We start from the raw sequence: 27,107 nt of genomic DNA on the forward strand, positions 1-27,107 counted from the left end.
GCTTTATCGAATGAATAGTAGAAATTTTCATATTAAAGGTTGGGTAGGTGATTTGCGAAACGCCAGCAGATTTTGAAAATACACAACTCAAATGGTCCTACCCCCTCTCCTTCAACGCTGACTCTGACTCCACCCATTCCAAGTACCTGGACGCGCAATCATGCACGAGCGCGAACAGAGATGCGCGAGAGCGAGCCAGGCTAGCGTAGGTTTTCGTTTAACAACATGGCACTACATTCAGCTGTAAGTTGCACCCAGTACCGCGGGAAGTAGGAGTGCTGGGGGTGCTGCAACACCCCCTGTCCGAGGCCCTGTCTTATCACAGAAAACGATCATTTCTAAAAACTCCGGCCAAAGTGGAGATTTCTGAAAACGCCGGTTATGTGTTGTCGTGTCAACGGGGAGAAACGGGATTTTAGGTTCTGAAGCGTCACATTATGCACCAGGAAATGCTTAACGTCATGTGAGCGCCCGCTGTACCGTATTGGTCCGAATATAAACACAAACCCCATTGTAAGACGACCTATATTTGGAAAAAAGATTTGAAGACCAGATCCGTTTTTTATGAATAAATAAATTGTATTCATTGAAATAATATACGAAAATAAAAAGGCATCGAATAAAACACTGCATTGCCACTAAACAGTAGTGCAAATAGGCCGTACTGATGTGTACACCAAAGACTATTCCTGACACTCCTCTGCCCCGCTGTCTTCGCTCTAGCTGTGGTCGCTCCGAACTGTTTCGGCCCGTGGCAAAGCGAGTCATCCTCGCTGCTGTCCAAGGCATTTTGAGACGCAGCATTTATTTAATGCTCATATGACCTAGTGCTGAAAAAAGGTTATATGAAAAAGTGTGAGGGTAGCGGTGGTGCGCTAAACTTGTTCTGTGAGCAGCTGGATGTGAACGATCGATTTTCAACTGTCCGCGCATGCACTGGTGTAATTGAGCTGCGCTGCTATACATCTTTTTTTATCAATGTAACGAGTTGCGAGTCTAGTGCAGGCTGAGTTTTTTTTTTTTCCCAGCACCCCCTGCTGAGAATACGTTCTCGCTGCAATGGTTGGACCAGATGTTATAAACATTAAACGGTCACATAAATCATTAGTATTTTTTAGAAAATGTATGTTTGTTTCATATAATTGTATTGGAAGTCCTGGTTTTCACTAGGGTTGCCGCGGTGTGGACATTTTCACACCGAGTAATACACTCGTCTCCACACCGGTATTACCGAGTATAAACGGTATAAAATTTGAAACTAGGTCAACCGCCACACAAGCATCGGTTTTTAGACCCTTCTCGTCCTTCAGTTGCCGCCAACGTTCGAAAGCAGCGCCTAGGATTATTCTTGATTTCAGTTTTTCTCTTTCAGCGTTTTTATTATCAATTACTCTCTGAAAAAGAGTTTTCCTTCTCTTTGCTGGTGGTGGTGGTGGTGGTGGTGGGGATGGTGGCGTCTTGTCTGCCATGGAAATTGTCTTCTACTGCTAGGTCCAAATGTGGATTAACTAGTTCCAGTAGCTACCGCAGGATAACAACAAACAGGAGCTTGCTCTGGGTCACGAGCTCTGGGTCACGAGTACTGCACGAAGGGGTCGCGCGCGGGGCGCGGGGGAGGGGGAGTGCAGTACGACCGTTTGATTGACGTACTTACTGTCCAATGCAACTCGGTGGCAATGGAAATGATTGGCTGGAGTTTTTCGAGCCCTGCCTGTTCCACAGATGATTGACTTGTTTAATTTTCATGTCAGTACTTCTAACTCAGTGGCTGTAAGCGGGTTATGATACGGATTTCAAGTAATTTTGCAAAAATGGCCAAAAAAGCAAATCACCTATACAACCTTTAAATATAAACTTATGATATATATGTGAATATTATATATTACTTCATAAATAAATAATTCATATTCTTATGATGAAATATGAAAGCAGGATATTCTTGTGGTTGTGTGTTTCAAACCCCAACATCCATGGCCAATGCGCAGTACCCCTGCTTACGTATTCATATGAGTCAGAATCAAAACATCCCAGGATAAAAGGGGATTTTCTGAACAAATTGACACACAGGAGGAGGAAGTGTGGAAGTTTAATTCCGAACATGCATGCTATACACATTGAGTCAGGTACGAATGGGTGAACAAACAGTGAAGGTGTACTGAAGGCCTGGTCCCGTTGCTCCAGAGGCGCAGTACCGGGAGGAGCTCCAGCGGCGGTGCTGCCAGGCCGGCCTGCGGGACGTGGCCATGCCGTACTCGTGCACGCGGCGCTCGCTCTACATCACCGAGGGCTGGGAATGCATACGCGCCTTCCGCGACTGCTGCGCCCACCTGCGCGGCCAGTCGTTCGACACCAGCCGGCCCACCACCCCGCCACCTCTGACCACCACCCCCCCACCTCCGACCACCACCCCCCCACCTCCGACCACCACCCCCCTAAGGTTCCCCTTTGGCCAACCATTCTGGAGGGGACCACCAATAGGACCACCAAGTCGCAGTGGACTACCTGGTCACAGTGGACACTCTGGTACGGTTACATGATTACCCGGAACAGAATTAATCCGCTGATGCATTAATGAGACATTGATGTAAACTCCATGGCGATTATACATAGGTTAGCATGTTATAAGCACATATATTTAAATATATATACATAAATGGGTTATATGCATTACCTGAAAAATCCTACTCGTTAGTGAAATGACTTTCTGTATGTAGGAGGGCAAATACGTCCTGCGTCGGGGACAATGTGGACGGTGGAAGACGATGATGAGGAGGAAGGAGAGTACATGGCGGAGTACGACGTGTACCTGCGCTCCAAGTTCTACGAGTCATGGCTGTGGCGGGACGTCCGCCTCCCGGACACGCCGGACGGAAGGGACGGGTAAGCCCGCCCCCTTGTACAAAGCCCCGCCTTCAAGCCCCGCCTTTTTGCACAAAGACCCGCCACCTTTGGACAAAGATAGAATTTTTATTGAAGCAATAAGGCATTCACCTAACAAAACATTCAGCTAATCAACAAATTGACCCATCAACCAGTCAATCCGCAATCCAACAGACACACTCACTAACCATCAATCAGTGAATTGCTCATGGAGTGAAAGCCACTGTGGTGTGATGCCAGTTTGGGATGCTGACGTGTCATGTGACATACAGGCTGGCCTCCATCACCATGACGACCGCCCTCCCAGACAGCATCACAGAGTGGAGCGTCATGGCCATCAGCGCATCCCACGATACAGGTAGGTAGAGAGAGAGAGAGAGAGAGAGAGAGAGAGAGAGAGAGAGAGAGAGAGAGAGAGAGAGAGAGAGAGAGAGAGAGAGAGAGAGAGAGAGAGAGAGAGAGAGAGAGAGAGAGAGAGAGAGAGAGAGAGAGAGAGAGAGAGAGAGAGAGAGAGAGAGAGATTTTCTTTTGATTTTTGAAAAAAACTTTATTCACCGTTTCTTTCTTCAACAATAAACCTTTTAACACAGACAACAAAGACTTTAGATTAGACAGCAATAAATAATAAATAACTAAATAAACACACTCATTAAAACGCATTATTTATTGCTGTCTAATTTATTGCTGTAAAAGAAAATCACATTGAGAGTGGAAAATTTAAAGTGACTCATTAAAGCTGATGTTATGAGAGACACACAGGCTAGCACACAGTAGGCACACGGTTTTATATACCCTCTGCATCTGCAACATTGCTTAGCTCTTTTGCTAGTCTCTGTTCAATTTTTTTCAATCTGTAATACTCCTTCTCAGTGAAACCTCCCTCCCCTCTGATGTTCATCTGAAATTTTAGAGCATTCTTTTGTCTGCAAAATATTTACCATACTGGACATTCCTCTTATTTTTTGTTTTTTTCAAGAACACCAGTATACTATGTATGTACTGAGTACATCCCATCCAGCTTTGAAGCAGAGGCCAGTGTTGAGTCAGCGAGGGGCTAGTCTCGCAAAGCCAGACCAAACTACAGCAAGTAGAATGGTCTTGAACCACGCCATCTCGAGCCGTCTGTCCGTGGGGAAACTGGGCGGGCCTGTTTTTATTTCTTTAAACCAATCACAATCGTCTAGGGCGGGGCTAAGCCCGGGAAGCAGCAGCGGTGAGTTTGAGGGGGAGCACAATACGGGAATGCCAGCAACCGGAAGGGGAGGAGTAGCGGTGAAATCCGAAGATAGGCAATAGACGCTGTCCACTTCCGTTCAGCCAGACTAGTGAGGGGCTAGCTGTCTGTTACATAGTCCTCCATCTCCTCCTCCTCACTAGACTCTGTCTCCTCACCACTAGACTCTGTCTGCTCCTCCCTAGCTGCTGTTTTCTTTGCTTTAGAGCCACAGGTTTCCCTGGCCTGTTTCCTTTTAAGAAGGGGAGCCTTACACCTACTGTCTTCCGCCTCCATCAACCCACCATCACGGTCACTCGCTTTGCAGTTACAACATTTTCTTCTGTGATCTCAATGCTTGCAGCCTGCTGTTTTACAGTGTCCACATCTTTGGAGGAGGCTGCTATCGCCTCAGCAGGCTCAGCCCGATTTTCGGAGGCTATTCCCGGGCAAGCTCTGACTAAATGCCCTTCTTTCCCGCAGCCAAAACACTTCAGAGTTCCAGAGTTTACAAACACAGCATAGTCAAAGTCATCCACCCTTAATTGAAAAACTAAACTCAGTTCACTGTCCTTCCTGTTCAGAATCATGTGCGCTTGCCGTCTGTGTGACACTACATGCCGCAGCAGGGGAGACTTGCATCCCGACGGCAGCTTTCTGATTGCAGACACTATTTTCCCGTGCCTCGATAGTTCCCGAACCAGAACCTCGTCGCCGATGAACGGAGGGATGTTAGAGATAGTAATCCTCGCTGCCGGCGTTGTAAGCAGAGACACGGACACAAACAAATCCTTCACAACAATCCCCGATTCCACCAATTGTTTGCTTTGGCCACGCTGTCCACAAAAATAACGACCCCTCCGTTCATCCGGGCCGTGGACCTGATGCTGCTGTGCCCGACAACATCTGCCACTGCCAGACTGCATCCTCCATTAACACGGGAAGGTGTTGGAGATCTTGAAGCCATGCTTGCGGCCAGGGGCGCCGCTAGGGATTTTGGGCCCCATGAAAAGAATGAAACTTAGTGTCATTTTTTTTTCTGTATTATAATTTCATCATCATTAGGGGCCTCTCTGGGCCCCCCTCCATCATGGGCCCCTAGAATCCGTCTCCTTTACCCCCCCTTTTCGGCGCCCCTGCTTGCGGCTGAGCTCCCCGAACGCCGCCATACTCCAGGCGCACCGACCAGCGGCCGCTGGTCGATCGCGAAAAAACACCCCAAAGTAACACCAAAACCCACCAAACACCTCGCAAAACCTTTCATTCAATAATATTTACAACATTTACCGAAAAAAACTATGAAAAAAGTTCGCAAAAACTTCTCAAAATCACTCTCACACACGCTCGGCAAAACTCGCTCCTTCCGCTCAATCAGAGAGAGAGAGAGAGACCTTGAAAATGTATATGAAGTGGAGAGAGAGACTCATTCAAAGATACAGGTAGAGAGAGAGAGGTTAGGAGAAAGGTAGAGTGTGAGAGAGGTAGAGATTGTTAACAGAGAGGTAATGAGAGAGAGAGAGAGAGAGAGAGAGAGAGAGAGAGAGAGAGAGAGAGAGAGAGAGAGAGAGAGAGAGAGAGAGAGAGAGAGAGAGAGAGAGATTCAATGTAAAATGAAAAGGTATATGAAGTGGAGAGAGAGACTCATACCAAGATACAGGTAGAGAGAGAGAGAGGTTTTGAGAAAGGTAGACTGTGAGAGAGAGGTAGTGATTGTTAGAGAGAAAGAGAGAGAGGTAGAGATTGTTAGAGAGAGAGAGGTAGAGATTGTTAGAGAGAGAGAGAGAGAGAGAGGTAGAGATTGTTAGAGAGAGAGAGAGATAGAGATTGTTAGAGAGAGAGAGAGAGAGAGAGAAGTAGAGATTGTTAGAGAGAGAGAGAGATTGTTAGAGAGAGAGAGAGAGAGAGAGAGAGAGAGGTAGAGAGAGAGAGAGAGAGAGAGAGAGAGAGAGAGAGAGAGAGAGAGAGAGAGAGAGAGAGGTAGAGAGAGAGAGAGAGAGAGAGAGAGAGAGAGAGAGAGAGAGTTATGGACTCATGGTTCTAAGTCACTCACCCATTAGTTTCAGGCTTAAAGCTTGGTCCATACAGAGCCAAGGAAAGCCAGATCTTTGGAATGTAAACAACACGTGTTTATTGCCCTTCTAGTAAAGGACTTCAGTGTTCTTAGTCCAGTCCAGTTTGTTATCGATGGACACCCCCAGATATTTGTAGTGTTCAACGATGTCCACGTTATGACCCAGGATGGAAACTGGGGTCATTGGTGTCTTCTTGGATCTCCTCAGATCCACCACCAGCTATTTGGTTTTAGTTTTTAGCTGCGGGGGGTTCTGCTCACACCATGTGACAAAGTTGTCCACCACAGCCCTGTATTCAGCCTCCTCACAATTACTGATGCAACCAACGACAGCAGAGTCATCAGAGAACTTCTGAAGATGTCAAGACTCTGTCTGGTAGCTGAAGTCTGTGGTGCAAAGGGTGAAGAGGAAAGGAGAGAGGACAGTCCCTTGTGGGGCCCCGGTGTTGCTGACCACCGCATCCGACACAGAGTGCCGCAGGCGCACGTACTGTGGTCGGCCAGTGAGGTAATCCCCAATCCAGGACACAAGGGGGGGGGATCGTCCAGCATCGTCGTCACCTTGTCAACCGTGCTCCCTGGCTTGTCCAGGTGGGCGTAGACGTGGTTCAGCAGGTAGATGATGGCATCTCAACTCAAATCCGGGGCTGGTAGGCGAACTGGAGGGGATCGAGGTACGGCCTGACCATAGGCCTGAGATGCTTCAAGACGAGTAGTTCCACTACTCACCCATTCACACACCCACTAATTCTCTCATCCACTATTTTCTCTTGTTTTCTTGTTTTTATTCACACAAATTAAAAAAACAGTGGTTTATATCTAAATATCTATCTATCACTCACTCACTCACTCACTCACTCACTCACTCACCCACTCACTGACACTAACGTAATTTGATCCTCAGGCTTCTGTGTGGCCAAGCCTTACAACGTGAAAGCCTGGAAGAAGTTCTTTGTGGACTTGAAGCTGCCTTACTCTGTGGCCCGCCATGAGCAGATCCAGATCAAAGCTGTGCTCCGTAACTATGGACAACAGAGATTACACGTAAGGGCTCTGTAGAACCCCCTTACAGTACACAGCAAGAGAAAAACGCTGTACAACATGATAGAAACTCAGATCCCGCTGACATACAAAGCTTATAACAAGTTTGCTTTACACCTTAAGAAACAGTCGTATACCAGAACACGCTTGAATCACACAACAGAACACACAGAACAGGCTTATACCACAACAACATGCTAAGATAAAAGAACATGCTCCCACCTCAGAACACACACTAATACCACAGAACACGCTAACACCACATTACCATGCTCTCAGCACAGAACAGGCTAATACCTCAAAGAATGATAACATTAAAAAACGCTAACACCACAAAACATGCTAACATGAAAAAACGCACCCAAATAAAATAAACAGAACAGCAATGCACACATAAACAGTGCATAACATTCTAAAATACAGTACAGATACAGTTCAATACAAGTTCAAAGCACAAAGCACATATTTATCGATTCATTATTATTATTATTTGTAATAGATCATAAACATTTAACACAGAACAGTAACACAATAAAACCCGATAGCAAAATGCAGAACACGATAACATCACAGAAGATGTTAAAACGACACTGCAATCTTATTTCCCTATTTTTTTTCGTAGTCTATCCTTCTGTTCTTTAATGAAAACTATATCCCACAACTGTTTTATTTTGACAAAGCACATTAAAGCTCATTTCACATATTCAGTCTAAAGGTGCGTTCACACAAAAATAAGGGCATGGTGCAAATTGCCACTAAGTTAAAGGTTGGGTATGGGATTTGCGAACGCCAACAGATTTTGAAAATACACAACTCAATTGGTCCTACCCCCTCTCCTTCAACGCTGACTCTGACTCCACCCATTCCAAGTACATGGAAGCGCAATGCACGAGCGCAATGCACGAGCGAACACTGATGCGCGAGAGCGAGCCATTAGCTAGTTAGCTAGCTCCAGTAGCTACCGCAGGATAAAATCAAACAGAAGCTTGCTTTGGGTCACGAGCTTTGAGTACGTGCACGAAGGGGTCGCACGGGGAGCGGGAGTGCAGTACGACCGTTTGATTGACGTACTTACTGTCCAATGCCACTCGGTGGGTCTGGAAATAATTGGCTGGAGTTTTTCGAGCCCTGCCTGTTCCACAGATGATTGACTTGTTTAATTTTCATGTCAGTACTTCTAACTCAGTGGCTGTAAGTGGGTTATGATAAGGATTTCAAGTAATTTTGCAAAAATGGCCAAAAAGAGAATTCCATACCCAACCTTTAATGCAAAGATGCAAATAGAGGCGAATTTTTAGCTAGAAAAGCCCGAGAAATTTGATGAATGGCGCGGCACAAACATCGCATTGATATGGATTTCGTGTGATTTTACTCGTGCAAACACAAAGTTCTGCTTTATCGGGATAGCATATCGGTGTTCACTCCCTGGATTCCAGATTGAGTGCCAACATGGAGGAGAACGTTTATAGGCATTGGCGGACTCCCAGGGCTTTATAATATTTTTATAATATAATATAATGTATAATATCACGGCCAAAAGATGTGTGCATTCCGGGAGATATTATGAACCCATAAACAACGGCGTTTGGTTACACGACATTACTTCTATTTCCACCAAGTAAAGACTTGCAATAGTGGTTATCTTGGCCATGGTTGAGAATGAATTGGCGGAAAGAAACGTTGACGTTCACAAGAGAGCCCTTCCTCCTTCAATAGTCTTCAAGACACTTGCTCGCAATAGCAAACCCGGGGCTAATATTTGCCTCTCTTTTGATGTGAACACAGTAATGATACCCTGATGTTTTTTTTTTGGATGTCTATTTTAATTAGACGCTACTGAGTGATCTAATGTTAATATCAGATAATAAAGCCCGCAAATTGTATGTCGGCTGGCATCCTCAACGTTGCATAAGCACCATCTGCTAGTTGTGTGTTTAAATCACTAGTGGCGCCTGCAATGTTATCCCAGTCATTTACCAGAAACAATGCGTGAATGGGGCTTAAAGGTGCATCTTCAGAATCCTATGCCCCCCGACCTCTCCGTCACAGGTGAGGGTGGTCTTGATGGTGACAGAGGGCATATGCAGCGTTGCCTTCAGTGAGCAACACACACAGGAAGTGGATCTGCCGGCAGGCGGGACAGTGGTGGTGCCCTACACGCTAGTGCCCCTGGTGGTGGGAAAGCTTCCTGTGCAGGTGATGGTGTTGGGACGGGACTTGATGGGCGGAGACCGCGTTGAGAAGATACTTCGGGTGGTGGTCAGTCACTTCCTGTTACAGACTTTTTCACGGTTCAAGTTGTGTTTGTTTCAAGTGTCAAACCTAGTGCGTCCTGTTTACTGCTTCCTAACTGCTTCCTAACGAAGCCATTCCTTTCCACAGCTGGAGGGAGTGCAGAAGACACTTGTCCGCAGTTTTGTGTTGGACCCTTCTGCTCATGGAGGTAAGATAATTCAGACACTGTTTTCCATTAGCCTCTCAAACAGCAATACTAGCATATAAAGGAGAATGTTGACCACCATATAGCAAAAGATAATAATAAAGCAATGTATTGGTTGCACCACCGGTATGCAGCCTCACCTAGCCCCAGAGTCTAATAATTCTGACTCAGGCCAGGTGAGGCTGCTTCAACAAGCCATCAACCAAACACACTCTCCAAAGTGAGCTACAAATCAAAGGCCCTGGCTGGCTTCACTGCTGTTTCTTCTCAACAGGAACCCAGAACATCCATCCGGGCAAGGTGCAGCTGGAGTCCGTGGTTCCCAACTCCTCTCCTCTAACCTTCATTAACATCAGAGGTCAGCCCCCCCAAACATCCCCAAGCACCTAATAACATTGACTTTTGTTTCATCCTTTTTCATGAACATTTTCATCTCAACTTCTGCACTAATTAACTCTTCCTCCTCCCCCAGGCAGCGTGCTTGCCGACAGCATCGATAACTCCATCAGCGACGACTCCCTGGCCTCCCTGATCCGCATGCCTGGGGGCTGTGTGGAGCAGAACCTGGCCGGCATCACCCTGCCCCTCATCGCCACCCTCTACCTGGACTCCACCCACGGCTGGGAGAGCGTGGGCGTGCAGCGCAGGGTGGAGGCAATCGGCTACATTACCAAAGGTAGGGTCGGTGGTCACTGGATGGATTGAGAGATAGAAAGTATTTCCCTCTTATTTTGATGAAGGATGACTTTGTGTCTTTCCAGGCTATGAGAAACAGCTGGCTTATCGTAAAAGTGACGGCTCTTACCCCCCCTACAGGAAGGAAGGCACTAGTACATGGTGCGTTATTAACAATACATTCACTCCTCTCTTCATCCTGCAACCAGTTTCAGCTTTAAACAACAGCCCTCTGCTCAGTTCCTTTTCAAGAGCTAAATGACTCAACTTGTATATCAGCACTCTCCCACGACCATATTTGCCCATCTGGCCAGCCCTAGGGGGCCCCCGACCCACATGTTGGGGAACACTGCATTATATCCCTGCTCCCTGAATGTCCCAGGATCACAGCGTTTGTAGTGAAGGTGTTCTCCATGGCCTACTCCCTGGTGAGGGTGGAGCAGCAGCAGGTGTGTGGAGCACTGCTCTACCTGCTCAATGAAAAGCAGGAGCACGACGGAGGTTTCAGGGAGGATAACCCGGTTTACACCACCACCATGACGGTACACACACACACACACACACACACAAACACACACACTGTCTATAGCACCGCTATGACAGTACACACACACACAAACACACACACTGTCTACTGCACCACCATGACGGTACACACACACACACACACACAGACACACACACACACACACTGTCTACAGCACCACCATGACAGTACACACACACACACACACACACACACACACACACACACACACACACACACACAAACACACACTGCCTACATTGCCACCATGATGGTACACACATACACACACACACACACACACACACACATATTGGGGCTTGTAGATATGGTCTTGCTGTGTCTCTGTTTCTTGTGTATTTCTACTTCTCTTTTTACAAGACACTTACAAGACAAAGTTTGTGTGTGTGTGTTCGTAAAATCGAATTCACGGTCTAAGCCTCTTCCTCCCCCATCATTCGTTGCTAGGGTGGTCTCCTAGGCAGCGAGGCCAAGACCACACTGACAGCCTTCGTGGTCATCGCCCTCGCCCAGGCAAGGAAGGCCGAGATCAGCTGCGGCGGGATCTCTGAGGTGAGGGCCCGGTCGGCATGGTAACCCATTGGTCCATGGACGACGTGGCTGCTGTTTGGTCGTTATCATCATGTGACGAACAATTTCGTTTTCTTATCTACCACATATATTTTTAGTGCAAGCTCTAATACATACTGCTATCGAAAATTAGTACCGGTTGGCAGACACACTGTCTATAGCACCACTATGACAGTACACACACACACGCACACACACACACACACACACACACACACCCACACCCACACCCACACCCACACACACACACACACACGGTTACCACTAATACTCCCAGCCCCTCCCATCCTTGGACACAATCACTCAAGTTAACCAATCAGCCAGGAACTCTCTTTAATGTGTCTATGTCTTCAGGAGGCTTGTGTTGTGTTGTGTTGACCCCCGTGTGTTGTGTTGGGTCTTGTGTACTGCGTCTCTCCTCTTTCAGGATAATACATGACTATCTCATTGTAGCAGATGTGTCAGTAGACGATGTAGAGATACTAGGTTGAGGTGCTAATACCAGTCTGCTGTCTGCAGACCGCCTACCACAACGCAGCTAACTACCTGAAGAGGGAGCTGTCCAGGCCACTGAAGAGGCCCTACACAGTGGCCATCTCCGCCTACGCCCTGACGCTGCTGGGGAAAGACCCGAGCTACAACCCCATCACTCCCCTCCTCAACGCTGTTTCAGGTGCTCTTACTCTCACTCTGGCACTAATATCTCTCTCTCTCTTTCTCTCACTCTGGCTCTAATGTCTCTCTCTCTCTTGCTCGAATGTCTCTCTCTCTCTCTCTCTCTCTCTGGCTCTAATGTCTGTCTCTCTCTCTCTCTCTCACTCTCGCTCTCTCTCTCTCTTGCGCACACTCTCATTTTAATGTCTCTCTCTCTCGTGCTCTAATGTCTCTCTCTCGCTTTCGCTCTAATGTCTCTCTCTCACGCTCTAATTTCTCACTCTCTTGCTCTAATGTCTCTCTCTCGCACTCTTATCTCTCTCTCTCGTGTTCTAATGTCTCTCTCTCGCTCTAATGTCTCTCTCTCTCTCAATCTCTCGCTCTTATGTCTCTCTCTCTCTCGCTCCAATGTCTCTCTCTCTCTCTGTCTCTCGCTTTAATGTCTCTCTCTCTCTCTCTCTCTCCCCCCTCCAGAGGGGAGCTACTGGGCTGACAGTGAGAGTCCTCTCTTCTCGCTGGAGGCCACCGGCTACGGCCTGCTTGCCCTGCTTGAGGGCGGCCACTTGGATGAGGCCGTCATGCCCTTCAACTGGCTAAACAGCAAGCGACGGAGGGGTGGGGGCTACGGGTCCACACAAGTAAGCCCCGCCCCCACCCTAGGGCCCTCTACCCTATATATGTTCAGGACCACTTCCTGTTGGGTCGCATAGCGAACCAATCTGGTTTTCCACTTTGTCAATTCCCATTCCCATTGGTTTAACAATTTCATGAGCACGTGTCGCTTATTTTACCCCACGAAAAAAATGCTTTCCCAGTTTGGGAACCGCCAGAGCACTACAAAACAAGAGCGCGGCCGAAACTCACTGCCTACCCATGTCCTCTCTCCCTCGGGTCTGTTCTGTGTTCTGCTGCTCTCTGTTACTCCCCCCCCCCCCCCCCCCCCACCAGCCCACCATGGTGGTTCTGCAGGCCCTCTCAGAGTACCTCCTCAAACGGGCCGCTGACCGGGACGTCAGCCTGCAGGTGGACCTCAAGGTCCCTGGCCGGACCGACCTGCGCTACCACTTTGAACCCCAAACCTCCTATGTGGCGCGCTCTTCCAGGGTGAGGCTCTGGCTGGAGACGGTCCTGGCGTTCCAAAACGTTCAGAATCGATTTAAATTGTGTTTTCTTTAGTGTAGCTCTATAATAGTAAAGCAGGTAAAGAACTGCACGTGTAACACACATAGACTGTAGACAGTACAGGTTGAACTGTACTGAACTTGAACTAACCCTAACATGGTTGACTTTCCATGTGTGTCAATTGGTGGAAACTATCGCAGACTTCAACAGAAGCGCCTGTAAAACACGTACACAAGTTGTTGAGGTTAAGACTGTGTATTCTATAGTATTCTCATCACTGCGGTGTTGCTAGGCACCACTTGACTGGGAGTTTGAGTTGGAGGCCAGATAGTCCAGTAATAGTAAGCATAGTAATATTAAGATTATAGTAATAGTGAAGCACAGTAATAGTGTAGTTATAATAATAGTGCAGTAAAAGTAAGAGTAAAGTAATAGTAAGTGTATATTAATAGTACATTTCAGCAATAGTAAGAGTATAGTAATAGTAAAGTTCAGCAATAGCAATTGTAAAAGTATAGCAACAGTACTAGGAGTATAGCGTTAGTAAGGTACAGTAATAAAAGTGTATAGTAATGGACAGTAATAGTAATAGAATAGTTAATTACAGTAATAGTGATGGTTAAGTAATAGTAAGGGTATAGTATAGTCTCATGTTCTTCATCTCTGCTGTGTTGCAAGGCACCCCTGGACCAGGAGTTTGAGGTGGAGGCGCAGGGGAATGGACAGGGAATCCTGGAGGTAACCATCTTCTTGGAAGGAAACTTCAATTTCTGCTTCATCACGTTATTGTTGATACAGCCTAGATGTCACCATTTTTTATATTTGACCTTGTGCTCGTTAAGACTCACCTAAATCGGTGCACTTTGACCCCAGTTGGTGACGTTCTACAACCAACTCCATGAAGTGGAGGAGAAGAGCCTGTGTCCGCACTTTGAGCTGGAGGTGGCTACAGAAGAATCCAGCGGTAGGTCTGCTCTTCACCCTGAATGCTAGAGATGTCTCTAATCAGCTATGACGCGATACGTCGATACGGGTATGACCACTATCTATGACCTATGACAGATACATCAAAAGCCCATCAAAGTATCCCAGCATTGTACGGGGTGGTTTGTTGAACTGAACCTAGTCTTGTGTAAAATGGGATTTCTGTGACGTTTATATGTTAAGACGATTTTATGGTCAGTTAAATTTTCAGAACAAACGTTAACTGGGTTCTGAAGTTTTCACAATTGCTCTGTTAAGGTTAGAAAAGAAAGTCAAAATAGAGTAAGGTTTAACAAATAGAATGTAATGACAAATATTAAACATACGTCTATTTATATTCTCTGTTTTACTATGGATTTCGTGAAGTCATTTAATACATAATAACATGCTGGCCATATCACTGGAACCTAAACTACTGACTGCTGTCCGTGTCAGGGGGTACTGGGTCATGGGAATCAAGGTCGAAGGTCACAGGTCAAGCAAGAACATAACATGTGTTCTCCTCTTCCTTTATAGAGAAGCCTCCAGCGGATGTTATAAAGTCTTACCAGATCACCATCCGCGTAAGGTACCACAAATGATGTTAGCATAATACTACTACACCTACATCCACAACTACTAGTACAACTACTACTACCACCACTATTACTACTCCTACTATTTCTACTGCTGCTGTGCAACTTCTACTACGACTACTCCCCTTTAATGTCGAGCCGCTTTCTTGACCTTATTTGTATTCAACGTTTAAAAAGGACCCTGCTTCAATCCACTAACCCGTGTCCCCAGGGCCCTGGCACCCAGAGACGTCAGAATGGTGGTTCTGGACATCAGCCTTCCCACAGGCTTCACCCCAGACAACTCTGACCTGGAGATGGTAATGCACAGGGAAGATGGGCGATGATCCTAGGGAACCTCCATACTAATAAGAATTGGTAACCTGACAGTTTACGCCCTGTTTTTGGTGGTAATTATGTGAATTGTACCTACTGTTTACTTCTTGGAATGCTGATTCTACCTGCCTGTTACCTCTATCGTATCGTTCTATCGTATTGTTCATGGCAAATGCTTCAAGTTAATAATTGGTAAGATGCAGATCAAATGATAATAATAACATGAGATAAAATGAAGGGTAAAATACACGTAATTACCACCAAATTGGCAATCAAAGTGCTTCACATATAGTGTTTGTGTATAGTGTGTGTGTGGGGGGGGGGGGGGGGGACGACATCACACATCATCTCCTGCGTGCATCTCCTACCTACACTCAACATGCACACTGGCTCTCACACTGCAGAAGTGCAGAATGAAGCTATCCAATTAGAAGAGCAGGAGATGATTGGGGGGCCATGTTGGTACAAGAGCCAGGTTAGGGCCTTGGCCAGGACACCAGGGTGAGCAGAGTCCCTTCCTCCACCTGGAGTAAACTGCAGACTGATACCCTTACAGACACTTAAAGGAATATGTGGTTAACCCCAAGGGTTAAGTGTCCTAAATAGGGCTGTAACGATACACAAATTCACGATTCGGTTTGTATCACGATTTTTGTCCCACGGTTCGATACATCCCACGATTCTTTTAAATTTAAAAAGCATTTTATTTAAACAACACTTAAATACCAATTATCTTAATGTAACATTTAATAACAAATAATTTGGAACACTGAACAGATTTGAACCGAAAGAATACTATTAAAGTATAGCTAAATTAATAAAGAAATAACCAAAGATTGCAGTTGGAGGATGCTTTTTGCTGGTAGGCATAATAGGGCCCCTTTAACTGTTTGGTTGGTTTATTCAAATATCCTTATTAGCGCTTCTTATTAGGCTATGTAGCTTAAATAATGACATAATCAGGCCGTAATGCAACATGTTTAATAGCCTAACTTTCAATAGATGAGGAAAAACATGAACGTCGCAATAACGAGGCATAGTGTTACGAGTAGCATACGTGTATGCGCGAGAATGGCAGTGTGCGTATGCGTGTGTGAGTGACGTCAGCGAGTGAGTGGACGAGCGAGGAGAGCGAGCGGTAGCGCGTGTGTCTAGTGAAGAAGCGAACGAGTCCGGTAGAATAAAGTACCCATCCTGTCAATAAGCGGTGGCCGCTTCATTCCGACCTATAAGCAGACAAACTGCCAGTCAAATCACACAAAACAATAGAGACAGGATCACACAGGATCGCGCTTGGCCCACTCTGGATAAATGTCGTACATATCGCATATGAGGACTTCGACGGCTGTGGAGAAATGCAATCCTCCGTAGCCACGGAGAGCTGTGATCACAGAGAGGGCATCTCGTCACATATTTACGGCATCGATAGGAGGGGGCGCTGTCGGCAGACTATTATTTAGACAAATTATTAGCAAATTTCAATCGGACAATTTGACCAAAGAGTTAGAAAGGGCATATCGCGCTTCTGCCTTCTCACACCGCGAGACAGGTTCGTGGCTTTGAGTATCGCGATTTTCGGTTTGATACGCGTATCGTTACAGCCCTAGTCCTAAATATAGGTCATTTAAATGTCTAAAAAGATATCTGCCATGAACAAATTTCAGCAAACATAAAATAATATAAAACTTAAATGCACTAAAGCCAGGACTGAACCACATCAACAATTTGTCCGTTTGTGAATGCAGAGATCATATACTCAGTACACACGGTCGCAAAACACAGTAAAAATCCAGGCAGCGTATCTCAACGCATATCCAACTGACCATTCCATCCCTAATGTTTGTATTTGTGTTTCCAGCTCAGCAACTCTGTGGACCGCTACATCAATAACTTCCAGGTGGTGGACAACCTGAGCGATAGAGGCTCTCTCATCATCCACCTCTTCAAGGTGAGAGCGCCACATAGCTGTCATTAGATTTAATGTTCTTACACTTGACTATACGATCAATGTGTTACTAGTCCATGATATACAATGCAATTACTCGTATATACTGAATGACCTGGGCTCTTCTTCCGCTGAATTGCATTTAAATGATGCTCTCCTCAGGTCTCCCACAGGGAGCCAGAGATCCTCATATTCAGGCTTCAGCAGAATTTCAAGGTGGGCCTCCTCCAGCCCTCCTCTGTGACAGTCTACGAGTACTACAACCCAGGTAAAGGAATTTACAACTGCAATTGCAACTGAGGTAGGGGGAATCCATGTGAACCAAAAAACTGTTAGGAAAAAGATTGGTACTACAACCCACGTGGGGAAATTCATATGAAATACAACCTAGATTGGGGAATACTACAACCCAGGAAGACAAATACATGTCAACTACCAGCCAAGTTAATAAAAACATGTGAACTACAACCCAGGTAGATAAATACATGTGAACTACATCCCAGGTAGATAAATAAATGAGAACTACAATTCGGATATATAAATACATTTGAACAATTTCGGTAACTATCTCTAACCTCACAACTTTCAGTTGGTTGAAACACATTTATTTTGCGAACGTGGTGCCACTAAGATCAATGGACATTGGGAACCACTGATCTAGATGATATAGAGATCTCTTAGAGGAGATGTATTATTATCATAGAACCTATTTGGGTTATGATTGCCCTGGCTATGTGGCGCACACGCAGTGGAACACAGCTCTGAACTACCTGAATACATGGTAGTATTTATGACGTGTCACATAATAACTGACATCAGGTATACTGGAGAGAATTGCCCTCAAACGCCCACAGAAGATGTTTCAAACATTATATAAATTAAAGTTAATCCTGTCACAGTCGATTATTTCAAAGAAATAAACCCGTTTGGTAAGTATGCCTTGACCTTAGAATTACAGGTATTGCAAAGTAGTATGCTAACCAGTGTGATGAAGTGTGGAAACAAAGCCATAGTTTTGCTAAGCCAACCGTGATTGACCCTGTGCTGGCAGACCACCGGTGCAGCCGGACGTACAGCCCCCCCGAGGACAAGGAAGCCCTCAGTCAGATCTGCAGGAACGATGTCTGCCGTTGCACACAGGGTGAGGCTTTACCCCCCCCACCCCCCTTTCTTCCACCTACCATTGGCACTCTTTGCGTGTAACCTTATGTACTGCATTACTTGTAAATACTACTACTATATTACATCCTATTTAATATCAAGTATCTGTGTGTACTACAAAAAAATACGTTTGCAATGCTTAGGTGACTGCTGTGTTTCAAAGAGTGACAGTGAAACCATTCCTGTGAACAATCGGACGACGCAGGCCTGCGAGAGTTTGCACTATGGTACAGTATAACATTAGCATTCTCTGGAACATTACCGCCTCATCTCAATCACAATAATCTGTAAATGATCACGTTGCACCATAAGCTTTGTTGTGTTCTCTTACTTCCAGTGTATAAGGTGAAGGTACTGAGTGTCAACCAGAGCTACTATGATAGATATGAGATGGAGATCACACAGGTTATCAAACTTGGTAAGCAACCATGACTGGGAGCTCATTAGTTATGACCCGGGGTCCTCACGCACCATGACAGTGTCCTCACAAGTAATTTGAGTCAGACAAGAATGACTTTAAGGATGCTATATAGGTTATACAGGGTCACACTGTGACCGGGGTCCTTACACAAACTGTGACGGGGGTCCTCTCACACCGGGGTCCTCACAAGTCATGTGAGGCAGACAAGAATGAACTGCTGTCTGTTTAAGGGTGCTATATAAATACATTAGCCTTCTCTACCTTACTCTGCAGGCCTGGAGCCTGACGTGGCAGATGGCGTGAGCAGACTGTTTATGTCGCATGGAGGCTGCAGAGACCACCTGCACTTGCAGCAGGGCTCCCACTACTTCATCATGGGCCCCAAGGCGGACCTGTGGCACACTGACACCGGGTGCGTCCCTCTGGTTTATACTTTACACTCCATCAAGATATCACTGAGTGGCTTTGGACTAAAGAGGATAAATTACTATTGGGTAAATAGTATTAAAAGATGTTGATGATGATGATGATGATGATGATGGAAAATAAATCACAAATAGCCCTTTGCCACCAAATATGCTCTGGTTCTTCAACTAGCTCAGTTCAGGATTCTTGTAACCATGGTGCTTTTTAGCGCACCAGCCCGCGTCCCCACCCGTCTGAGCGAAACTATTGTGATCAAGCCAGTGTGATGCACAATGCCTACCGGTAGTAGCACGCTCTTCTGTTCCAAACCCAGCTTCCTCAAGATCCGAAACCACAATAAAAATAAAAAAACGTTGACCCGAAACGACCTGAACGGTTCTAAATGAGGTGCACGAAGCAGAGCGGCTCCCGTTCTGTGTTAGTGGAATAGGGGTATAAGGCCGCTGTGTGTGTGACCTCTGTCTGCAGCTTCGTCTACATGCTGGGCAAGAAGACGTGGGTGGAACGCTGGCCGTCCGAGGCGGAGTGCACCAGCGACGCAGCCTTGCAGGCCAAGTGTACCGTCCTGGAGGCGGCTGCCAGGGATCTGTCCATCAATGGGTGCCGGCAGTAGTGCAGACCCTGCGCATGGCTGGCAGCAGACCCATGTTGAATCATGTGCATGCTACATGCTGACATTGATTGTAACAATGTGTTTTGAATCGGTTATCATTGGTCAAAAGGTTTTTTAGTTACTCATAAATACTAGGGCCCGACCGATTTATCGGCCTGCCCATTTAATCGGCCGATTATAGCCTTTTTGAAAAAAAAATTTTAATAAATGTTATTGCGCTTAGTATCCTGCAGATTGCGCTCCTACTCGCCTTGCTAACTAACAACTTTAGCTGGAGTAAAAAAGAGGAGATCGAATTTTACCGTACAACATGAAAGCATGCTCGCTCAGGCAGCGCGCTCACCTCACCAATGTACACAAGACGCGTTGTTTGAGCATGTTGTGCCTGTTTTTCTTTAGGTCCCAGGCCATGTTAATTTGTTATACTGTAGACTCTAACGGTGAGACCATACTGCTCAGCACGCACGTGTTAGTCACTGCTCACGAGCGCAGCACATTGAGAGAGTTAGTTGGTTATTTTACATTTTACATTACACTCATTTTTGACTGTAAATGTATTCTAAAACACTCAAAGGTTCTGCATTCAATTCACATATTCGTCAAAAGTGTTTAAAGTATATTTAAGGTATCAAAAACTATGTTTTTTATGCTTTTTTTTTTTTTTTTTATAAATCGGCCGATTAAATCATAATCGTAATTTTTCTCTGAAAATAATCGGCATCGGCATCGACACTCAAAAATCAATATCGGTCGGGCCCTAATAAATACATAAGACTACATGTGTATATTATATATATATGTAGATTTGTTTTTTGTCATGAAAGTAATAAAGATCTCCCCAGGCTTGTAACAGGTGCCCTTTATTTTTTTTACAATTGTGCGTGCGTGCGTGCGTGTGTGTGTTTTATCTGCAGGATGACCTAGAATGCCCGTATCTTTTCCTCATTCTATGCGCTACCTATCTTCGTGTGGTTTGGTGGATCCGCCTCAGGATAATTCTACTGTGCCTTCTTAAAGATGAGTGAGCAAAGTGGCTTTCTGTGTCTTGCCTCCTTCGTGGTTACTGGCCTTCAGTCCAGATGCTTGTCTGGAGGGCTTCCTTCTTTGTTGAAGAGGACCGATAAAGAAAGAAGCAACAGGAAAAATCACCTTCAAACGACAGGAAGATATGATATTGTCTCTGGAAAAAAATCGAACAATTACAACAAAGTAGGCCAATATTGGATTGTGTTCACATTCTTGTCCAAGTCGTCAAACATGACCAATTGATTTCATTTTCGAAAGACAATGACTACAGTGTTGACACCGGGTTTCGTTCTGTAAATCTACCCTGAGATGCTGCCGGGTTCTGTCCAGTGTTTGGCACATCACACACGTTATCCACCCGCTTTTCGTAGTGGGGTTGCTGAGGGGGCTACAGCATCCCCTAGTGGCGGGACACTTTAACTGCAAGGCAACAAAAAACAAGTTACAGTTGTTACAAGTTATACAACTTTGAACATCATGGTTGTTCGTTAAATGGTTGAAATCTATTTTATTTTATTTTTTATGACCTTTTAGAACATTTAGTTATTTTTCTGTTTATCTAATGGAATAACGCAGAGCACATAGAAAACAACATGGGGGATTAGCTAGGCCTATGTCTTCAGAAAGGATTCCCTGATTTCTTTAATATTGGCCCCAAAGCCAAACAAAAAACACACAGTTGGCTCCAGGCAGGCAGACCAGGGCCTACATCATTTAGTAAGTAGCATTAGGAGGAGGAAAGTAGGAAAGGAGCATTGATGCATCCTGTAACCCTCCTTTAGCATAGGTTACTCCTGAGCAACCTTTATGAAAGGAAAGGAGATAGTGGGGCCTCTACGAATAGTCAAATCTCATAACCTTTATGCCTCCTTTCCTTAACCTTTGAGGAAAACGTCATCGGGTCAAGTAGAGATGAAAAGCTTCCTTTCAAACATAGGAAAAGACTAGCGTAGCGTCTCCAGTGTGAAACTACAATTTTCCGAAGATTGACTAAAACAAGCGCTCTTTGATCCATGCGTTCTTGTCGTATTGATTTCAATCAGGTTATCGCCAACAGTGAGAATCAGTTAGGTCGGACTTGGCCAACGGGAATATTTTAGGCCACTTGAATTCCAATTCACATGTGAAAAATAAGACGCTAAACTGATGTTGATGTAGAAATTAACTGCCCCCAGTAGTCTTTCTTAAATGTGAAGTTGGCATTTTCTTTTCTTATGGTGTATTTAATGTGCTTACTAACCAGTAGTAAATGAATTCATTTATATTCAAATAATTATGTTTCTGGAATTGGTATCCATTATTATCAATTGTATATTCTTCTCTTCTATTCTTCTGCTTTACCGCCTCTCTCATGCGTCTTCGCGTAGTGTCGTTAAACTTCGTCTGTGGCATTTTGCTTTAAAAATTGCACGTGACACCGGGAAGGCTATATCAAGGGCGTCAGTTTGTTTTTAGAAGTGGTGGGGACAATAACCATAAGCTTGAGTGTGGTTTGAAAAGTGCTGGGTACCCTTATGGAAGCTATTCATCCATTCAACGCTGCATTACAATATGCTCAGTGTATAGTCAGGTGTTGAAAATCCTATTCGAACAATAAGTTGAAAACACAGTTTGTGGTTTGGCTTGTTTTGCAAAACGGCGTTGGAAACACCAGGGTATTGGCTCGGGATATGTAGTACTAATTCACACAGGACAAAGAACAGTGTGGGCAAATTAACACTTATCTTGACATCAAAAAAGTTTACCAGACAAACAATGCCAGACTGTAAAGGGGGTACGAAATGAAACGAGGTACTGAGCATCAGCCTTTTGAAGACGAGCAAGGGCTGCTGGTAGCATATGTGATGCTGCATTAAAAAAAAAAAAAAAAAAAAAAAAAAAAAGCGCCCGGAGGAGAATTGGATTTGCCAAATCCTGACCACCAGTAAACACTTCGAAGGAACAATGTAGACTTCACTCGTTGCAACAACATAAGCAAATTGCCCGCAAATAAAATCCCCTACAGTTTAGGATAATCACACAGGTTATGCGAGAACATATTCATGTCCGGATAGGCCTACCAGGCTCCAAGTCGTCACATATCTCAATCAGACAAAACAACTATAACCACATTGGCATAGCAATCGCACCGTCTGTAGCTGCTACTAGCTGCAATCTATACAATGCATACTAGCTGGAGCACCAACCAGAATCAGATCACAATCGCTTAGGACCGTGGATAACCTTTGGCCAGGTCATCAGGAGCAAACAGAACCAGCAGCAACGTTTACGTAAACCAATTTCTTACCTTATGTGGCCCTCCACACAGGGGCGGACTGGCCATCGGGAATACCGGGGACATCCCCGGTGGGCCGATGGCCGAAAATATAAACCCACCGGCCCATCATCGCATCAGCCCTACAATGGTTAACACAGCAGCACAAGCGTCATTTTCTCCAAGAGCTATACCTATCTAATCGCACTGGCTGACTGGCTGACTGAATGACTGAATGACTGAATGACTGAATTTTATACTGTTACTCGCAATCGGTCTTCACACTCATGGTGACTATTTTTCGATTTTTTTTAAGTGTCTTCTAATATGTGTTTTACAGACTTCGGAAGTCCTAAGTAAGAAAAGATCTCCACCTTATTAATAAACACCTCTAAATTGGTTCTTAAAGAGCCGAAGTGTTCTCAGCTGTGCGGATTGAGGTAGAGAATTTGGATTTGCATACAGACGCGCAACGCGGCACCCAGTTCTACGCATGCGCTCAACCCATGAGGGCCAGCTCTTCGTTGCCTCTTCCAAACTCTTGTTTTAGGTGTTATTAAATATCACTCACTCTAGCTTATATTACATTTTATTTATTTTGTGCCCTTTCCTTTTATTGTTTATTTATAGCACATTGAGTTGCATGCTCATTGGTTGCTGAGTAAACTTGTTACATTTGATTTCAAAATAACGTTGTTGAGCTGCAGTGCGCAGCCGCAGAATCCTGGTATTAATCGAAAATTACAGTTGGTCCTCCTATCATAGACGAAAGTTAGCCTAACTAGCTAATTATCACCAAACATGGATTTACGAAAATGGCTTATACCTCCTGCTCCTCCTCAGCCAGTAGCAGACTGTGACACTCCGGCCACCACCACTAGTACAGCCACGGTCTCTGAAAGCCAAGCTGGCCCTTCTACTAACGCAAGCTCCGGGCAACCGCAAACGGATTTAGCCGGCGCAGCCATAGAGCAACGACGATCTACAAGCCCCCCAAGTCAGCGGACAGCGGTTGATGATCTCGGGACGGACAGGCCTGTCCAAACTGTGTTAAAACAGTATCCTGTAACTCTTTACAATGGTAAGGGGAGATGTTTTCCGGTTGTTAATTTATTCACTTCTTGAAGCCAGCCCTGGCTTTCATTATAAGGCCTACTAAGCAGGTAAAATGTTGATTAATTTTTGCTTTGTCTATCTATTGGTGTTTAATAGGCTTGTATACGTATGGCATTGTGTCATTTCTGCCTGGTGCGTGGCTTGTTCAATATGCTACTTTCTGCAACAATGCGTGCCTTCTGTCAGCGGTCCTGTTCTGTTATATGTTGTCAGGGGTGTTTTTGATTATTGTGGAGGCTGTTCTCTAAGGTTTATAAACAGTGCCAGGCCTACTTGATGATTTTTTGGAGGTTCATAAACTGTTGTGTGTGTGATGTGAATAAACTATTTATGACATAGCAGAGGAGGTTAAACTGCACTTATTTGCGTTTAGCATTCACGACAGCCCTCCCCCTTTTTTTGCGTTAAAATATTTCACAAACGGCAGTGCCCCCCCGCTGGCGACCCATGCCCCTCCAGTAGATCTGCTCTGGAGCCGACTCTGGCAACGCGGCGTACTTAGTGGGCCGCGCGCCGTGTATTGAGTGGGCCGGTCTGACAGAAACTCCCGGGCCACTTTTTTCCCCCAGTCCGCCCCTGCCTCCACATGCAGGCTAGATGATGTATCCATATCGTGTCACAAACATGCCTTTTACAGGAAGCAAAAGGCTATTTTCTGAATAAAAAAGTCAATTTTGGCTGTCTATCTTGAAACTTCTCTAGTGTGTTCACACCAAACGCGACGAGGCAACAAGATCCCATACAAAGTCAATGTATAGACGTGTATCGGGCGAATTTTTTTGATTTGTTTTGATTTGTCACGCCACACTTTCGCCGTGCACAGGCGAGCGCGTTCACGAGGATTTGTGGCGCGACAAATTCGCTCGAGTTGAAATATTTCAACTTTGACACGAATTTCGCGTGATGACAGCCAATCAGCGTTCAACAGCGTGGCCACTGAGTGACATGTGTAACGTAACAGCCAATCAGCGTTCAACCGTCAAACTCAGTGCAGTGCAGTCCGGGGTGAACTGCAGCATGGAGGAGAAAGTGATTGTTGCCGTTTGCGACTCTCGGAGCTCTATATATAATATAATATAATTGTATACATAATATCACCGCCAAAAGCTCAGTGCGCCTCCGGATAGTCGTACCACGGGGAGCTCATAGGGATTGGGCTTCTCGGGAGTCGGGGTTTGTTTACCGGCGTTGCTTGTGTGTTCCAACGGTTTATTAGGTAGGTCTATCTAATAAATGATGTCTTCGTGCGCGCCTATCGCATGATTTTAGACTCAACGATTTCGGTTGAGTATGTGGGGATTTTTTCAGTCGCAATTGGTTTGCACATTTTTAAAAGTGGTGGGGACAAAATTCGTATTTCAAATAATGGGGGGGACCCCCGTCCCCCGTAATCGACGCCTATGGGCTATATCTTCCGATGTTGTCAGAGGATCTGTTCCTTTACATCTTCTCGCTGCGCAGGTACTGTATTAAACCTTTGTTTAGAGAAAGGAAGGAAATTCGCTTACAGCTGGCTACGTGCAGCTGTCACGTTAAAATTGTACCGGGGGCGAAAATTGTACCGGCCTACGTCATCGTTTGTTTACATCCTGACAACCTGCCCGGCAACAGACGACGCAATGCAGAAAACATGTTTCCAAACGACGAAATAACATAATACAGATAGCGGATCGCTATCTGTATTATGATAGATAGCGATAACACTTGTTTTTACTTTATATTTGTATTGTATTTAATTGTTTAATCTAAACAATAAAAAAAATTGCCCGCGAAACGCGGGCAAATTTTTTTATTGTTTCGACCTATCATAATACAGATAGCGATCCACTATCTTTATTATGTTATTTCGTCGTTTGGAAACATGTTTTCTGCATCGCGTTGTCTGTTGCCGGGCAGGTTGTCAGGTTGTCAGGATGTAAACAAACTATGACGTAGGCCGGTACAATTTTCGCCCCCGGTACAATTTTAACGTGACACAGCCTCTTGACCAAGGTCGGAGCCGGGGGTTACCAGTCCTCCAGAGGCTGTGGCTAGCTTATATATATATTGTAGCGGGCCAGTGGGTGTGGGGTTTCCACGCTACCAAGTCAAACAGATAAAACGACACAACACACAGAGAGCAGTTCAAATGCCGAATGGTTTATTCACCTTGTAAACAAAACTAGGGTGGGAAAAGGGTCATCCACCTCCTTTATGCTCCAGTCCAACGTCCGTCCAACGTCCGTCCAACACCTTCCACCTATCTCTTTCCCTTAGGCCGTTCCGTGCTTCCAGGCGATCACACAGATCCTGCCTGTCCTGTGCTAGCCCTAGCACCAGCTCTAGCTCCAGTTCCAACTTCCCCCCCACATGTCTAGCCCTCTTAAAGGTGACATATTATGCTATTTTCACAACAAGTAAACATAGCATTTGAGTTTCCAAAAACATGTTTTTGAAGCTGTTTGCTTGAAATAACTTTTAGGAAAAAAAATCTCGCCTTCCGCTAATCCCTCTGGTTCAGTCCCTTTCAGAATGCGCTGTTTCAGGGGGGTGTAGCTTCAATGCAAATGAGCTACCATCCATTGCATTTGGATACGCCCTTCTAACAAACTGTTACCATGGTTACGGAGCGATGTGTACCGTAGCATGTCAAGTACCCCTGACTGCAGCCCGCAGATGTAATGTGAGGAATAACGAAGTGACCACATCTAAGGGCAAAAAATGTACCTCAATAGACATAATGAAAAGCTACATGTGTGAAGCACATTAAGTTACACCAATCACAGGAGCACTAACAACAGTATTTTTATTCAACAAAACAATTAAAAAATAACAACTACAAAAAATAGATTGTTAACTATTAACATAAAAGATAAATCAATAAAGAGTAGAACAAACAGTCTCAACGGGGGGGGGGGGAACACACTGACGCCTTCCTCAGTGAGGTGGACGCCACTCTCGCTTCACGCTCTGTCGCCCGACATCGCGTCACCGCCGCCATAGCTGCCAAGCGCCGCCATTATGCTGCATCATCAGACTACATTGGAGTCGTGTGGTGCAGGCGTCACGGGGAGGGGGA

The 27,107-nt window shown here is 45.3% G+C and overlaps 1 protein-coding gene across 1 annotated transcript in view; it reads left to right on the top strand.

Annotated features, from left to right (window-relative positions):
• The window catches only part of LOC115540459 (complement C3), a 32,896-nt gene extending 12,972 nt beyond the window's left edge, over positions 1 to 19,924 (top strand). Inside the window, exons 19-43 of the mRNA XM_030351758.1 lie at positions 2,182 to 2,523; positions 2,715 to 2,880; positions 3,153 to 3,238; positions 7,069 to 7,208; positions 9,255 to 9,464; positions 9,588 to 9,648; positions 9,920 to 10,003; positions 10,118 to 10,321; positions 10,407 to 10,482; positions 10,703 to 10,862; positions 11,315 to 11,419; positions 11,957 to 12,110; positions 12,566 to 12,729; positions 13,040 to 13,195; positions 13,892 to 13,951; positions 14,087 to 14,177; positions 14,714 to 14,765; positions 14,984 to 15,071; positions 16,946 to 17,035; positions 17,195 to 17,300; positions 18,084 to 18,173; positions 18,337 to 18,420; positions 18,531 to 18,611; positions 18,888 to 19,026; positions 19,509 to 19,924. Coding sequence (XP_030207618.1) covers positions 2,182 to 2,523; positions 2,715 to 2,880; positions 3,153 to 3,238; positions 7,069 to 7,208; positions 9,255 to 9,464; positions 9,588 to 9,648; positions 9,920 to 10,003; positions 10,118 to 10,321; positions 10,407 to 10,482; positions 10,703 to 10,862; positions 11,315 to 11,419; positions 11,957 to 12,110; positions 12,566 to 12,729; positions 13,040 to 13,195; positions 13,892 to 13,951; positions 14,087 to 14,177; positions 14,714 to 14,765; positions 14,984 to 15,071; positions 16,946 to 17,035; positions 17,195 to 17,300; positions 18,084 to 18,173; positions 18,337 to 18,420; positions 18,531 to 18,611; positions 18,888 to 19,026; positions 19,509 to 19,653 — 3,134 coding nt within the window. The 3' untranslated portion in view covers positions 19,654 to 19,924. The remainder of the gene's footprint in view (positions 1 to 2,181; positions 2,524 to 2,714; positions 2,881 to 3,152; positions 3,239 to 7,068; positions 7,209 to 9,254; positions 9,465 to 9,587; positions 9,649 to 9,919; positions 10,004 to 10,117; positions 10,322 to 10,406; positions 10,483 to 10,702; positions 10,863 to 11,314; positions 11,420 to 11,956; positions 12,111 to 12,565; positions 12,730 to 13,039; positions 13,196 to 13,891; positions 13,952 to 14,086; positions 14,178 to 14,713; positions 14,766 to 14,983; positions 15,072 to 16,945; positions 17,036 to 17,194; positions 17,301 to 18,083; positions 18,174 to 18,336; positions 18,421 to 18,530; positions 18,612 to 18,887; positions 19,027 to 19,508) is intronic.
• The last annotated feature ends 7,183 nt before the right edge of the window (positions 19,925 to 27,107 follow it).

Source organism: Gadus morhua, chromosome 3, assembly GCF_902167405.1.
Source record: "Gadus morhua chromosome 3, gadMor3.0, whole genome shotgun sequence".
NCBI lineage: Eukaryota > Metazoa > Chordata > Actinopteri > Gadiformes > Gadidae > Gadus > Gadus morhua.